Source organism: Podarcis erhardii, assembly GCF_964252035.2.
Source record: "Podarcis erhardii genome assembly, chromosome: 1".
Classification (NCBI taxonomy): Eukaryota; Metazoa; Chordata; class Lepidosauria; order Squamata; family Lacertidae; genus Podarcis; species Podarcis erhardii.
This window is the reverse complement of record NC_138497.1, coordinates 43,418,902-43,434,426: the sequence shown is the minus strand read 5'-3', so window position 1 is coordinate 43,434,426 and position 15,525 is coordinate 43,418,902. Positions and strand designations below refer to the sequence as shown.

At 40.3% G+C, this 15,525-nt stretch overlaps 1 protein-coding gene across 4 annotated transcripts in view; it reads left to right on the top strand.

Annotated features, from left to right (window-relative positions):
- The window catches only part of RMDN3 (regulator of microtubule dynamics 3), a 34,996-nt gene extending 20,480 nt beyond the window's left edge, over positions 1 to 14,516 (top strand). For all 4 annotated transcript variants that reach the window (XM_081863082.1, XM_081863079.1, XM_081863081.1 and 1 more), the window contains 5 exons: positions 3,131 to 3,229; positions 4,408 to 4,461; positions 6,669 to 6,749; positions 9,249 to 11,084; positions 11,425 to 14,516. In XM_081863082.1, the coding sequence (XP_081719208.1) occupies positions 3,131 to 3,229; positions 4,408 to 4,461; positions 6,669 to 6,749; positions 9,249 to 9,302 (288 nt within the window). In that variant the 3' untranslated portion in view covers positions 9,303 to 11,084; positions 11,425 to 14,516. The remainder of the gene's footprint in view (positions 1 to 3,130; positions 3,230 to 4,407; positions 4,462 to 6,668; positions 6,750 to 9,248; positions 11,085 to 11,424) is intronic.
- Positions 14,517 to 15,525: the final 1,009 nt, after the last annotated feature.

Sequence of the window (15,525 nt, the reverse complement as noted above, 5' to 3'; positions counted from 1 at the left end):
CACGACCAATCTCCAGGTGATGCGGTCGTCTGCAAGAGACTCCCACATGGAGGAGTTAATGTTGCCAGCCATTCTGTCCCATTTGCAGACACCTTTGTAACACAGAGTTGGTGTGCCAATGGGTCTGGTGCCTGAAGCCAGCTCCCCATAGAGCATGTCCTTGGGGATCCTACCATCTTCCATTCTGTGGACATGACCAAGCCAGCATAGAATAGGAAATAAAATACATCTGTTGAATGCCTTAGGGTTTTTCTGTGTTTAACTGTCTGGATTCTTTTATGCAATTTCAGCTGCCGATAAGATCTTCACAAAAATAGTCTGCTTCATTGATTTGGTTCAGCGACTCAGTTTTATTGCATTTATTGCAGATGGATGCAATTGTAATGTTTTGTGATGCTTCAAAATTCTGTTGTGGTATAGAGTTCCTGATCTAAAATGTTGAAATCTGTCCCACAGCTCCTTTCTCCATTTCTTCCTATATTTGGCAATTGAGTGTCGATGCATCACTTGTTTGAGGCAACATTAAGAATAAGCTCAATTAGATCTTTGCAGTGGGATGGATTTGCATGGAGTGTTATAGCCTTGTGATGCGCATGCTCTCTGTCTCTCTCTCAAACGTGCACACACACACAAGGCTAGTGGCTGCTAACTAATTCACTGGTCTTCAAGGCATTTACACTAGAATCTAATACAGTGGTGCCCCGCAAAACGAATGCCTCGCAAGACGGAAAACCCGCTAGACGAAAGGGTTTTCCGTTTTGGAGGCGCTTCACAAAACGAATTTCCCTATGGGCTTGCCTCGCAAGACGAAATGTCTTGCGAGTTCCTGCGGGGTTTTTTTCCTTTCCCCCCCTTTTTCTAAGCCGCTAAACCGCTTATCAGCTGATCCGCTAAGCCGCTAAAAGCTGCTAATAGCGCTAATCCACTAAGCCGTCAATGGGCTTGCTTCGCAAGACGAAAAAACCGCTAGACGAAGAGAATCGCGGAACGGATTCTTTTCGTCTTGCGAGGCACCACTGTAGTTGACCAAAATGGAGTTTCCCAGGTAATGTGGGATGGCCAGCTTAAAAGCTGCTGATATAGAGAGCCAGCACTGTTTTAAAATGCATGAATTGGCAACATGCACAAAACAACCACTAATGAGCAAAAAGTACTATTGGATTTGTCCCACAAGTGTCATATGGCAAGTAGTTTTAGATGGGAGTGTAATGTGTCTGACTGCAGAGATTTGTAGTGTGATCATCTGCTGCTACTGTTAATCCTGATTACTGTTTTATACCTGTGTTTGCTGGGGAGTGAGTATAAGAAAGCTGTTAAGATATTTATATTGTGGGTTAGTGTCAAACTGATGCTGGCTTCTTTTTGGCAACATGCATTTGTATAAAATCTGTTAATGCTTTGTTTTATGAATATGAGGTATATTTAAAAAGTGATCCTTTTTTAATTGAACAAGTTAGAATTGTGTTGAATAATTTTGTAAAAAACCTATTGTACCTTCTATTTGAAACGCTACTATTATATGCACCAGTAGATAGCTTTAAATTATTTGCTGTCTCTATATATTGTGCGTGTTCTAGATTAGCAACATTATCTTCATGATTTATTACCTGGATCTGTTTTCTTTCTTTCCTCTTCCTCTAGAGGGGAAAATGCTATTATGCTGAAAGCAGTTCCAAGTTGTAAGAAACTCAAGATCCTAGGTAGTTTTAAGATCCTGATTTAGTGCTTTGTTCATTGGAGGGGGCAAGGGAAGTGGACACAAAGGGATAGTGAAAGAAAAGCATTAGTTGCAGGCAAATGCATGCTTTCACTTTCCCCATAATTTTACTCCAGTAAAAACAATCACACTTCCCTCTTTTGAACACACATGGATGTGATTAAGGATGTTTTGGAGCACTCCAGGGCTCCTGCATACAGTGTATTTGTATAATGTTTAGCATGTGTTTTTCTTCTGTTGCTCTTATCAGAAACGGTTGCAGGTATTTAAAAAACTGTATCATGTGCTTTATATTTTTCAATGGTGTAAAGAAAGGAATGAATTGAGGGCAATTCATTCACTTATTGAAAAAAACTTAACTGAGCTAAGTTTATTTAGTACAGTGACTATGAGGCATCAAAAAAAAAAAAAAAAAAAGATGCCCAGGTAATGGGACTGCTAGCTCGCTCTTCCACTGCTAGTAGAGTCCAACTTGGCTGAGATTTAGTAGTGTCGGATAACAAAACAGAATATCAACTAGAGTGTCATTACAAGCAAATGGTCATTTAAATATTGAATGGCAGTGGGGAGTAGCAACCTCTACTTCTCTAATATTTCATCTCAAAAACGAAGGAATACTGGTGGGAGGAGACACTAGATTGTTGTTGTTTAGTCGTTTAGTCATGTCCGACTCTTCATGACCCCATGGACCAGAGCACACCAGGCACTCCTGTCTTCCACTGCCTCCCGCAGTTTGGTCAAACTCATGCTGGTAGCTTCAAGAACACTATCCAACCATCTCATCCTCTGTCGTCCCCTTCTCCTTGTGCCCTCAATCTTTCCCAACATCAGGGTTTTTTCCAGGGAGTCTTCTCTTCTCATGAGGTGGCCAAAGTATTGGAGCCTCAGCTTCAGGATCTGTCCTTCCAGTGAGCACTCAGGGCTGATTTCCTTAAGAATGGATAGGTTTGATCTTCTCAAGAGTCTCCTCCAGCACCATAATTCAAAAGCATTAATTCTTTGGCGATCAGCTCTCACTTCCATACATCACTACTGGGAAAACCATAGCTTTAACACTAGATTAATTGGTTCTTAATCCATGTAGCAATTCTTTTTTGTAGTTGCTGGTGAGGGAATAGGTGCCCTCCCTATTACTGCACATTTTAAGTGACATTCAACATGATTGCAACACATGGAGGCCACCGCCATCTTATTTTGATGGTAAATAATCATGTTAATACCTCTTGTCTGGTATACACTGGTCTCTGTAGAGCACCTACATTACATTATTCTTGGAAGGATGGATGCATGCTATCCTGTTCCTCTGCCACAGAAACTGAATCACTGGTGAGATAGGCATATGAATTAGGTGGTTTTGTGTTGGCTGCCAAGTTATAGTAGGAAGATTATGTTCCCCTCTTTGTTTTTATGCAGGTCTCTCATCTGGGATGGTTGGAAAGGAAAACTGCTGCTGCCTTGTATGAAGAACCCCCCACAGCCACTGTTCAGGATGCACTGCAGAATTTCTTAAAGGTACTAACAGTTGAGCAAAGCACTAAAATGGCTAGTTATTAGTTGTGCACAAACCACCAACAGAAGCAGCTAAAGTTCAGCATTTTCAAGCATATTTGAACAACAGCAAAAGAAACTACCAAGCTTCTTAAACATTAGAATGGGCCTTTTTGGTGGCAGCTCCCTATTTATTCCATCACTATCTACTTTTAGGTGCCAGGCAAAAAGATTTATCTTAGCCAGGTTTTTGCCCCTTAATTTGGAAGGGTTTAGATATTTGTGGCCTCTTTCAGTGAGTGGAATATGTTAGGACCTACCTTTTAGATGTATGAATCTATTTTGGTTTTACAGTGGTACCTCGGGCTACATATGCTTCAGGTTACATATGCTTCAGGTTACAGACTCCGCTAACCCAGAAATAGTGCTTCAGGTTAAGAACTTTGCTTCAGGATGAGAAGAGAAATTGTGCTCTGGTGGTGCAGTGGCAGCAGGAGGCCCCATTAGCTTAAGTGGTGCTTTAGGTTAAGAACGGACCTCTGGAATGAATTAAGTACTTAACCCGAGGTACCACTATATAATGGTTTTAATCTTTGTACTATTTTGCAAATTTTTTGTACCTTTTGTAAAAGAAAAGTGACTAATAAGTGCAATAAATAATAAACTTTTACACACACAAGCACACATCTTTTCCCAGCTTCCATCATCAAATATGAGACAATTATCACAGTTCAAGGACACATTTCAGCCAGGCAAAAATATTTAGAGAGTATAATTCAGGACCATTGAGAGTCAGATAGGTCTGGAAGGCTGCATGCAGACCCTGGGCCTGAAGTTCCTCACCCTTGCATTAAAGGCTAAAATAAATACTATGGGATAAGCTTCCAAGATTTTTGTGGTCTTTTTGATGCAACAGACTAATACGACTGCTCCTCTAGATGTTTTGTTAGGTGTACCAGTCATATATTTTGATGGGCAAGGGTAACTGACTCACATGGGCTACATGCAGAAGGATCTGAAAGCCCTGCTTCTTAAAATGATGTGAGCGTAGCAGAAGTTTCTCTCTAATAGGCCCCCCTCCCCATTTTCATGACCCATTAGAGTGCAGATAGTTTCTGTCAGATGAGCAGTGTAGAACCTGCATAGCCTGAGCTAAAGTCTAATCTCTCTGAATCATCTTTAATTCTTCATATTCGTTGTAGGCCGAAGACCTGAGTGCTGGTTTTTCAAAAGTGGGAAGAATATACATTGCCAAGGTAAGCGTATGTTTGCTTGGGTCACAAAAGTTGTGCGTTTACGTACATTAGAAGTTCAGAATTGACTGCTTGGTTTGAATGCATGAAACTGCCTAATGCTGAGTCAGACCATTATTTATTTAGAAAAACCATGCTACACCCTTCCAATGGTCTGCGTCACTCAAGATGATCATGAGGCTTTCTAGCCCCTAGTATCTATGGTTCCAACTAGGTGGTGGCTGTTGCTGTTGGGTTTTTGTATCTATATTGTAGATCGTGTTGTGATTTACGTGGAAATCGTTCGGTTTGGTTCCACAAAGGATTTGAAATATGTTCTTGTTTGCACAAACTGAATGTTGTTTTTTCTGGAGCTGCATTGTCCTCTTTCTGTGACCTCCAGTTGGAGCCCATGAAAGTTTTAATGCCAAATGGCTTTTGCTACAATAGCCAGAGGAGAAGCCAAGCAAGAGTGTAGAGGGATTTGCTCCCTGTAAAATCACTCTGTTCCCCAAGTCCCAAACAACCTCATTTTATGTTGAGTAGTGTACAAGTTTTTAAGATTCTGTTCTTGGCTTGAAATATATTCAAATTTGAAGTTGCCACAAGTTTTACTTGCTTTGACAGTCTTCTGTAAAAACTGGAAGGTGGTAATAAACTTTAAAAAGAAGTCAACAAAATGCAGAAATATTTGTGCAGGTTACTTTTTAACTTGTTTTACTACACTGTGGGCCATTGTGTATCTCATACGTGACTAGGATGTCCAATGAATATAATCTTTAGTTATAAGTACAGGACTATAAGAATTCCCACCCCCCCCCCATGGAATGTTTTCCATATATATGTCTAAGAAGCCTAGATCTAAGTTCATTTTAATTATGATTTCTTCATCATTCTTCCATTTCAAGAAAAGTTTGCTTTTAATAAAATAGGAAAGTTACTGTTCTAAATTTCAGTGTTGCATATGATACAGCTGAAATGTGAATTGGGATTCTGGTGCAATTAAACCACATCATGATGATACACATGGTATCATTAGAAAGTTAAGGTAATTTTAATCTGTTCTAGTGGTTTAACTTTTATATGTATTGTTGTGATTTTTTCTCGATTTTACTGTTTTATCTTTTGTAAGCTTTGGGGTGTTTTTTTTTTTTTTTACAATCAAGTGGTATAAAATTTTTATTAAACAAATAAATAATATTTTAAACACTTTTTATTAGTTGTATTTAGACTATCCTATACCTCTTAGCAAAATAACTTATCCGAGTCACTTGAAAATCACTCACCATAATGTTCCATTTTAACTAAGGCTGCAATCTTGCATACACTCAAACTTGGCCCTCCAGCTGTTTTGGGACTACAACTCCCATCATCCCTAGCTAACAGGACCAGTGGTCAGGGATTACGGGAATTGTAGTCCCAAAACAGCTGGAGGGCCAAGTTTGGCCATGCCATGATGGGATTTCACAGTCTGACACTAGGACTTTTATATATATCTAGCTAGTGTTTGAAGACAGGAGTGCCTGGTGTGCTCTGGTCCATGGGGTCACGAAGAGTCGGACACGACTAAATGACTAAATTCTTATATTCCAAGAAAATGATCTGTTGTACATAATTTTGTTGGCATCCATCTGTCTCGGGAGACAATGGAAGAGTGTGCCTTTTGTAGGCGAATCAGGGTATTTTGATTCCACTGGTGATTCTGTGAAAGCAAAGGGTGAAATATGTCCCAAGATGGTTAGACAAATTCTGCTAAATGGGCCTGTGAGGAGGGTGTCAGCCCCATGCCCGCCCCCCAGGGGTGTGGCAGCCTCAGCACTATGCAGTCTTGTGCTGCAGGGGTGCAAGTGTGAACTTCACAACCACAAGAGCAGTGCTGAATGTAACGTCACATTCACTCTTGCGGCACCGGCTCACAACATCCTCTTGGATGTGCATATGAAGAACACCTTACCTGTGGCGGTCGCTCTTGAACATCATTCTGAAGTGAATAGTACAGCTTAATGTGTTTGTACATGGACTGATGATGTCACCCATTCTGATGCCTCTCTCTTAGAGTTCAATCTACTATATATTTTGGAAAGTGCTTTCTCTGGGCATCTCCTCTTCTGTTCTCTATGGGTTTCAGTGTTTGAAAAGATAAATTATATTTTTTATTAATGGAATACACATCCTCATAAAATGTTCTATCTTGTTTTAATTTTGCTTTCCCTCCCCACTCTCTCTTGCAGTGCTACAAGGAACTAGGAGATAACTCGGCAGCTGCTCACTGGCTGAGTTTGGCTTCAGAGTTGCCAGTCATCACAAAAGAGGTAGTGTTTGAGTGTTTGAGAATATGATGATTTAACAGATCCAAATAATATGCCATCTCATATTTAGTTGTATCTGTCTTCAGAGATAGACAGCCTATTAAATCTACACTTTAGTTTTTATTTTATCCTTCTTCCTTTTTGAACAGTTTTCTAAACCTATTCCTGAGTACTTTTTAAAATAAAAATATGTTGACGTTAATGTCATTTTAAATAGGTAGTAGGTGAATATAAATATTCAAACTGCTGAATCCTACTGATTTTATTCATACGTCATGCTAAGCCAAACCGTGACTTAGCCAGGCTCTGGCAGAAAAGATCACGGCCACTTTGTTGCTCTCTAGCCATTGTGCTTTGCCAAGTTAAGCCATGGTTTATATTGCATGAACTCTGGCTTGCAGTCTAGCTTTCCTGGTTTGCAGCTCATGGTTAGTATGGAGAGCACTAAACCACAACCCAGGTTTGGACAGCACACAAAGCCAAACTGTGGCTGAATTCAGTGCCAGCACAGCAGCAAAATGACCTTAGAGGAGCAAAGTGGCTGCCTGGTGCATCTTAGTATGCCATGCAAATCTTTCAAGTAAGTAGTAAGTGGTGATAAGTAATTTTTCTATCGCTGTTATGGCGAAGCTGTTTTTTATAAATGTTGGATGGAATGTTAACCTTTTATATGAATTTTCTATTCTGTAATGTTGCTTGGATATATTTTAGGTAACAGGCCGCTAATATAATATGAATATTGCAGTTAAATAAGATGAAACTGGCTGCATTGAACTTGCTCTATTGAACTAGAGGTGAGATCTTCACGAACCCTGTCAGATGTTTTTAAGCTGGAATATTCATTCTAGGCTATAATGCCTGCAGTGGTTTTGAGGATCTTCTTTCTTTTAAAAGTTTTCACCTGAAAGGGGTTTTATCTTTTGTTGCACAGCTCTTTAACTGACGTTTCGGACTATGGATATACTGAATTTTGCTCACTATTTTATATTATGTGAAACTGGTGTTACTGCCACCTCCAGAACAATATCTAGTATTGCACTAGCAAATCTTCTGCAGGCTGCCAAGCTTAGGGAAACCAGATGTCAAACTTAAGAATTCCAGTCACTGAACAGGAAATTTCAGAGATCAAGAAAAGGTTAGATCCATCAATTCAGGCAGCAAAAACCTGTCAGACTTGGCTAGGGGAAGACTTTTGCTAACCAGGCATTTTAGGAAAACAAGTTGCGCGCTGTAGGGGGAGTGTGCATCTATATAAATCAGAATTGAGTGTCAAAAGTGGAGAATGAACAATTAATGGCCATAAAGACCAGGCTGGCCACAAGGCTGGCATCCCCCAGTGGTGTCAGCAGGGGCACAGTCACCATTTCGGAATCAGGGCAAGCGTCAGCCAGTGATATTACAGCATGGTTAGTGTCCTAAGAGATACTGAGTTTTGTTGAATGGGAGTCTGGGGTGAGAGGCCAGATGCTGGTGATCTTGTCCAGTATTTCTTTCCCCAGAGTGAGAAACAGGACTGGAAGTGGATGGCTCTGGGTGAGAGCCTCGGACTAGGATCGGTAGCTGCTTCTGCTGATTATGCTTGACTTAACGCAAAGAGATTAGGTTGTGATATGCCCTAGATAGATCTGATAGGCTGGGTATTTACTTTCATCGGAAAGGGCTCTACCTGTGGCTGTTTTACTACTGTACTACTGGATATCTTTGACTTGGCAAGGTACAAGATTGTAGCAGGGATTGTGTTTTTAGCTCCTCCTCCTTGCTGTCCACTTCTGGTAATTGTATAATACAGTGGTACCTTGGGTTACATACGCTTCAGGTTACATACGCTTCAGGTTACAGACTCCGCTAACCCAGAAATAGTACCTTGGGTTAAGAACTTTGCTTCAGGATGAGAACAGAAATCGTGCAGTGGTGGCGCGGCGGCAGCAGGAGGCCCCATTAGCTAAAGTGGTGCTTCAGGTTAAGAACAGTTTCAGGTCAAGAATGGACCTCCAGAATGAATTAAGTTCTTAACCCAAGGTACCACTGTATAGGCTTTGTGTTTGAAGGGGGGCAGGGAGATAGAATGTTTGAGGTTCCCCAGCTGGATTCAAACTGTGCCTGCAAATGGACAACTTCAGGGGGTATTGCTATCAGCACTGATCAGCTGACCATCATTGAGCCTGGCTTTCCAAGGAAACATTGGGAGAAGACTTTTCAGCAGTTCATATGCAATTGTGTCTTTAGTAGGTAGACATAGTTTGGCGAAAACAGCCTGCCAGGTTTAATTAGGGCCCCTGCTAGGCCAAATTAGGGCCACAAGCGAAAGGTTTCCACCGCTGTTTTGAAGTATAAACAGTATGGAAAAGGAAGAAGAGTCAGTCAGGGTTGTTTGTTTCATTTTCTCCCTAGGAGGTTGGGAGAAGAATAGCATGTTGATCATCCTGATTGTATAATTTTGCAGATGGGATTAGTTCAAACCAGCTAGCCACAAATTTACTTTGTTCCTTTTCATTCCTCCAGGACGCTGAAAGCAGTAGAGAGATGGAAGAGATGGAAGCAAATTCAGAAGGCTAAGCAAGTTGAAAGATCTGTCTGCATAATAGTTGTGCAAATGCAGTGAAAGTTCCAGTCTGAAAGGTTTCACAGTCATTATTATCCTCGCTGGGCTTCATGAACATGTCGCAGAATGAAAATGAAAAATCAAACTGTGGTTTCAGCAGTCCTTTTTCAAAGAATTAGGCTGGCATGATAGTCAAAGAAAAGTGATTCAGCTCATATCCCTTGATTGCTAAATCAGTATGCTCAAGTGTCTTCAAAACAGAAGTTACCAAGTTGGTTATTTTTTCATGCTTGTGTTTTGCATATTCACCAGCCAGACATTTCCAAGGCACATTAATTGCACACTTCCTTAATTGTGATGTGATCAACATGGCACTTTGTGTGTTAATCCTGTTTCCATAATACATTAGAAATTAATCAGTAAAAAGAAGGCCTATATTAGATGTGATGGCAGAATTAGGTACAAGATCTCCCATGGTTTTTAGATTAAAGGAGACCTGGGGAGGGTTTTTAAAATGTTTTTCATTTAAAAACAGTTTCCCATTTAGAATCTCCCCAGCTATATGTTAGGTATATACCCAATACCTTTATGTTTTCCAGTTTATTTGCCATAAGACAAATAGCTTGAACTGGGTGGGTGGGTGGAGTAAATTTGGGAATGAAGTTTATGGAAAAGCTTTAATTGTCACCTTTTCTAATACCCCAGAGCAAGGTGGCTTCTCAGCATAGAGGTTGCTACTGGTAAATAGGAAGGGAGGGCAAGGCAATGGGAAGGTTGGTGTTACGCAAGTACAATCGCAGGACCAATCCAATATTCCCAATACTGCAGCTGCATCAATCCATGTCACTTGGTCCCTTTCCTTCTCTGCTACGGGCAGTGACTTCACATTAGGAAGCCAGGTAAGCAATACTGCTCTACTGGCCCACAGCCTCAGCCTAAACCCAATTACTGCTTTGATCTAAATGGAAAAAGGCAACAGATCTTGTTTTCTGGATTCCCCTGTGTTGCATCTAGTTTGAACTGGGTGTATAAGGTAGAATTATAGACCACGGCTTCCTCTGGCAAAGTGATTAATGCTTAATCCGTGGACGCATGACAATCTGTTCACTGCACATGATAAATATTGTTGACGTGGCCATTTTTACTCAAGGCAGCGTAGTACTGTCACTTTCCATTGCCTCCATTGTTAATATCCAGGTGGGGATTGATAGGAGAACATGGGTGCCAATACAATATTCCACAAGCTAGACTTCTGTTTGAGCCCTTACAAATAACTCTGAAAATATTTATTGTGTCCAACACATGCACCTCGTAAGCTATATGCATATTCAACTAGCTGCTTGTGGATTTTGTGTTCCTTTTGGAGTAATCCACTTCTTCCGCACAGTACGCTATAACTGTGGCACTGCCATTCATTAAAGTCACGAGGGGCACCCAGCAGAAAAACTTAGAAAAACCTTAATGTTGGGGGACCAAATAATTTGCCTTCAGTTTTTGGAGGTGTTTGAAAGAACTAACATCACTGCTGCAAAGGGCAATTAAAATCTGTTTTAAGTTTAAGGAATAAAAACAAAGAGTTTTCTTCATCTGCTGGCCTTAAACAGTATATTCCAAGATATATTTTAAAAATTATCTTTCATTCCTTCTCTTCAGCCATGAGCATTATCTGCCTACTGTAGAATACAGCATAGGGGGAAATTCTTGGTTCTGAAAGAGAACCAAGCTCTGTATTTTCCAGATGTGCAGAATATGCAATGTCTAAGAGGTGGAATTAAATTACCATTCAGTTTCAGCCTGTTGTAATAATAATAATAATAATAATAATTTATTATTTATACCCCGCCCATCTGGCTGGGCCTCCCCAGCCACTCTGGGCGGCTTCCAAAAGAATATTAAAATACTATGATACATCAAACATTAAAAGCATCCCTAAACAGGGCTGCCTTCAGATGTCTTCTAAAAGTCTGGTAGTTGTTGTTCTCTTTGACATCTGGTGGGAGGGCATTCCACAGGGAGGGCGCCACTACCGAGAAGGCCCTCTGCCTGGTTCCCTGTAACTTGACTTCTCGCAGTGAGGGAACCGCCAGAAGGCCCTCGGTGCTGGACCTCAGTGTCCGGGTAGAACGATGGGGGTAGATTGTAAACCAAACAATCTTACTACTTCCAGAGCGCAGAATAATTCTGTTTTCTGTGTCCTGTAATTTTTGCCAGGAATTCAAGTGGGATTTCTCAGTCCCCTTGAAACCCAATTCACAGCTCACTTTAGCTGGATAATTACAGTGATTTTTATTGAATACACGCTGCTGTATTTAACATTTCTAGAAAACACAATTAGAGAGAATATTTTATATAAAAATCATCTAATCTATTCACCGAAATATGTATATAACATTACACAAGAATTGCTTTTTAACATTACAACAAATCAAGTTGGAAGACAAGAAATATTTCTGTCCAGAGATTTTCCTGGTGCGCATTTTCCTGTTTCTTAATTCATATTTATATCTAAAAACATTAGATAGGCTGTCACCCTAGTCCTATAAACGTTCAGAGAAGCAAGTACTTTTATAGCCCTATTTTTACTGTGCTCACAAGGAAATGCAACTCGGTTAAGATTGCAAAATCAGAAATGTGGGTTGTATTCAACTTAAGTTGTACTCAGAGTAGACCCACTGAAATAAATTAACCTACGTTAGTCATGTGCATTAACTTCAGTGGCTGTACTCTGAGTAAGAGAAGTTTTGGATACTGCCCTTTGAGTAGGTGGCAGTGTTATATATTCTTGTGACCATGTGGTTGGGATGAGAACATACTGCCAACTACTAAATCACTAGGGTAGTTCCTTGCATGTTCAAAATGACTGGCCATAAAATGTTCAGTGAAGGGTTCCTCAAGTTAATTCAACATAGTGAAAGTTTCCCGGTATTTAAAGGTTTGTATAAATGCCTAAAATAATACTTGTTTTAAATACAGTAAGTCCTTGGATCAATCCTTGTTGCCCTTGCTAATTTACTGTAATAACATCACCTTGCAATCAACTTAGTTCATGCCCCTTGCGAATTTTAGGCCGTGTCATTGTACACAATCTAAACAATGTCCTACTTTAATACTTACTCCATACTTCATTCAAGTGAAGTACAAATTGTATCTTCAGCTTAGACCTGTGGGCCATTTCCCTCAAACTGTCAGTTGTTTTTCACTTGTAGTGTGATCTGATGGGTGGGAGGGCAGAGTTAAGGCCTGAGTTGGCTGTGTGCACCTCTTCCTTGCAAGGGATGGCTGATGGAGACGTTAAATTAAAATAAGTCAGTTCAGCAGGATTCCATGCAAACCCCTTCATGATTCAGGGAGCGCTTTGCATTGGAAGCTGCTGCTAAAACGAAGGAAAAAAACACCAGTCACATTTGGTCCACAGCACTGATATGGGATCTAGCTAGGGGAGTCAGAAAGATTCCCCATCCCATTCTAAAACCGCTAATCAAAATGTGCATCTGGATATTGGACATTTTGTTTAAGTGAAAATTGGAGTGACTAACAATAACAACCTTTTATTATTTATACCCCACCCATCTGGCCTTGAGGCTCTCACAAGTATTACTTGAAAAGGACCAGTCCATATATTTGCATTCAGAAGTACTTACATTTTTCTGAAGTTAAAAATTCGTTCGATTTCTGTGCCTGACCAAATTATTTATTATTCCAGTGAAAGAACTAATTGAAATGCTTGGGAGAGCCGTAAGAATTATTAGACAGTGACCAAAGTATTTTCTGTGAGTGCTGCTTTTAAAAACTATGCTCTGAAAGCATTTATAGAAGATGGAGAACTGTAACTAAGGCTGCAATTCTGTACTTGCTTACCTGGGAGTAAGCCCCACCGAACTGACATACTTCTGAGTAGATGTGATAGGATTGCACTATTAAGTACACTTTTCTGTTGTCGTCATCCCCGCCCCCAATTTTGACATTCCACATACTTATTTATGAGACTTTTGGTGATTCAGTGTTTGCTTTCACTATCCATTTCCTAATGTGTTTAAAGCTTTAAATTTCCACGTGTGATATTCTGATACCACAGAGAAATGATGTCAATTGCAAGCACATTTATTTTTATGTGAGATGGATGAATTAAGTAACTGATCTGATTGCGCTTCTGCAAGTAAGCCTGACGAACCTGACTAAAATGCCAATGAAGTAAACGAAGAAAGGGATTATTCAGTAACCTCACATGATATCAACCTTTAATTCAAGTACAGACATAGTCATGTTTTGGTGCCCTATGTAAAATTGCACTGTGTGATCATTTTAGGGCCCACAAAGCAGTGAGTATCTAAATGCACTTGACCAAAGCAAGGTCTTTAGTATGATTGCAATAGCACAAGAATGGTCCTTTAACTGCATTCCATATCTGACTAACATCTCTCTCTCTGCCCCCCCCCCTCCATGAATGAATTGCCACATGGGAGTACTGCGTGAGATTTTGCAGGCTGGGAGGGAAAGGCTTTGATAGGCTGGACAAGATCCTCTGGCTATGTATGTGTCTTGCCCTTCGTCTAAGGAGCCGGAGGGAGAATTCTGCCTGCGTGCCTGCCTGCCTGCCTCCTTTTGTTCCTTTTCAGGAGATTGCTGTTATCACCAACACCATAGAATCATGTGTTGAAAACAGAATAGTTTTCTGAAATTGATTTAAGTAATCAAGGCAATATCATTTTGAGCGTGGTAGATGGTATACCTTGAGATCAGTATTTTGGAGAAGAGTAATCTCTGAGGAAGGATGGTTTGGGGAAAGTGGTTCTTTTCATTTAAAAGGAGGTGCACTTTTAGCAGCCTTAGATGGAAATGATTTATGTGTGGGTGGTGGTGGTGGTTGTTTTTTTAAGTTGCATAAGTTTTGTTGACTAAACTGTGAATATAAAGGTGAAAATCTTTTATGACTGCACTGCAGCCCTCCCAGAGGGTCACTAAGTACTTAAAAGTCTGATGGACAAGAGGTAGTTCAAAAAGGCAGTTTGCGTTACTGACAAAACTTATTTCCAATATCTATTTTACAGGGAACAAAAGACAATTATTTTCATGCAGCTGTATATTTGTTTTTAAAAATCAAGCTAATACAAGAGTTAATTGTAAAACTGGGTGGTTTTAACTTCAACTTTATTTGAAATAAAAGTGACAACACTGCCTAATGATGAGTATGTAACAGTTCTGAAATAAAAGTATCTGCATTCTTTTTATATGACTGTGGCTTGTATCCAGAGTTCTGTGAGCAAAACTCTTCTCGTAGGACTTCTCCCAGGAGGAAGTGCAGGGAGGTGACGTTTACTGATTCATACTTCCCCCTGCAGTGCTCTGAAAAGCTGCTCCAGCGGGGCTGGAGAGCCTCTTCCAGGAATAACTTGGCTGAAGGGATAAAAATTGAAACCCAAATCTGATTCCAGACTTCTCAAGAAGTGTATTGTGACATAGACTGTGTAATTAACAAACATTGTATTGGTGACTCTAGTCAATTACTGGTTCCTTAAAATTACAGGAATTATTTTAATAAAGGAAAAGGCCACACAAAGTTAAGACTTGCAGTGCATTGGTGATGCCTTCAACTCCTTTTTAGCCTAGCCGTGACATTACCTGCCCCACTCCTGATGTCATATGTTAGGGTAGGGCAAATAGGTATGGCTTAACCAAATGGGGATGTCTGGTGGACTTTATTAGGGACTCATGATTTCCTTCTGTAAACAATCATAAGAACATAAGAAGAGCCTGCTGGATCAGGCCAATGGCCCATCTAGTCCAGCAGGGATTTGAACTCTAACCACTACACCACACTGCTGCTGGATGCCTGTGGGAAGCCCACAATCAGGACATAAGTGCAACAGCGCTGCTTGCCTGCGATTTCCAGCAACTGGTACAGTATTCAGACTCTTACTGCCTGACAGTACAGATGGAACATCACCATTCTGGCTAGCAGGTGATGATAACCTCCTACTCCTCTTTGAAGCTATCCAAGTTGATGATCATCACTGTGGAAGTGAGTTCCAAGGCATGAATAAGTACTTTGCTCTGTCCTGAATCTTCCAACATGCAGCTTCATTAGATATACATGAGTTCTAGTGTTATTTAAAAAATAATAATTCTCTATCCACTTCCTACATGCCACGCATAATTTTATAAATTTCTACCATGTAACTTGCCTTTTCTCAAGCTCTGAATGCTGCCATCTTTCCTAATAGGGAAGTTGCTCCATCC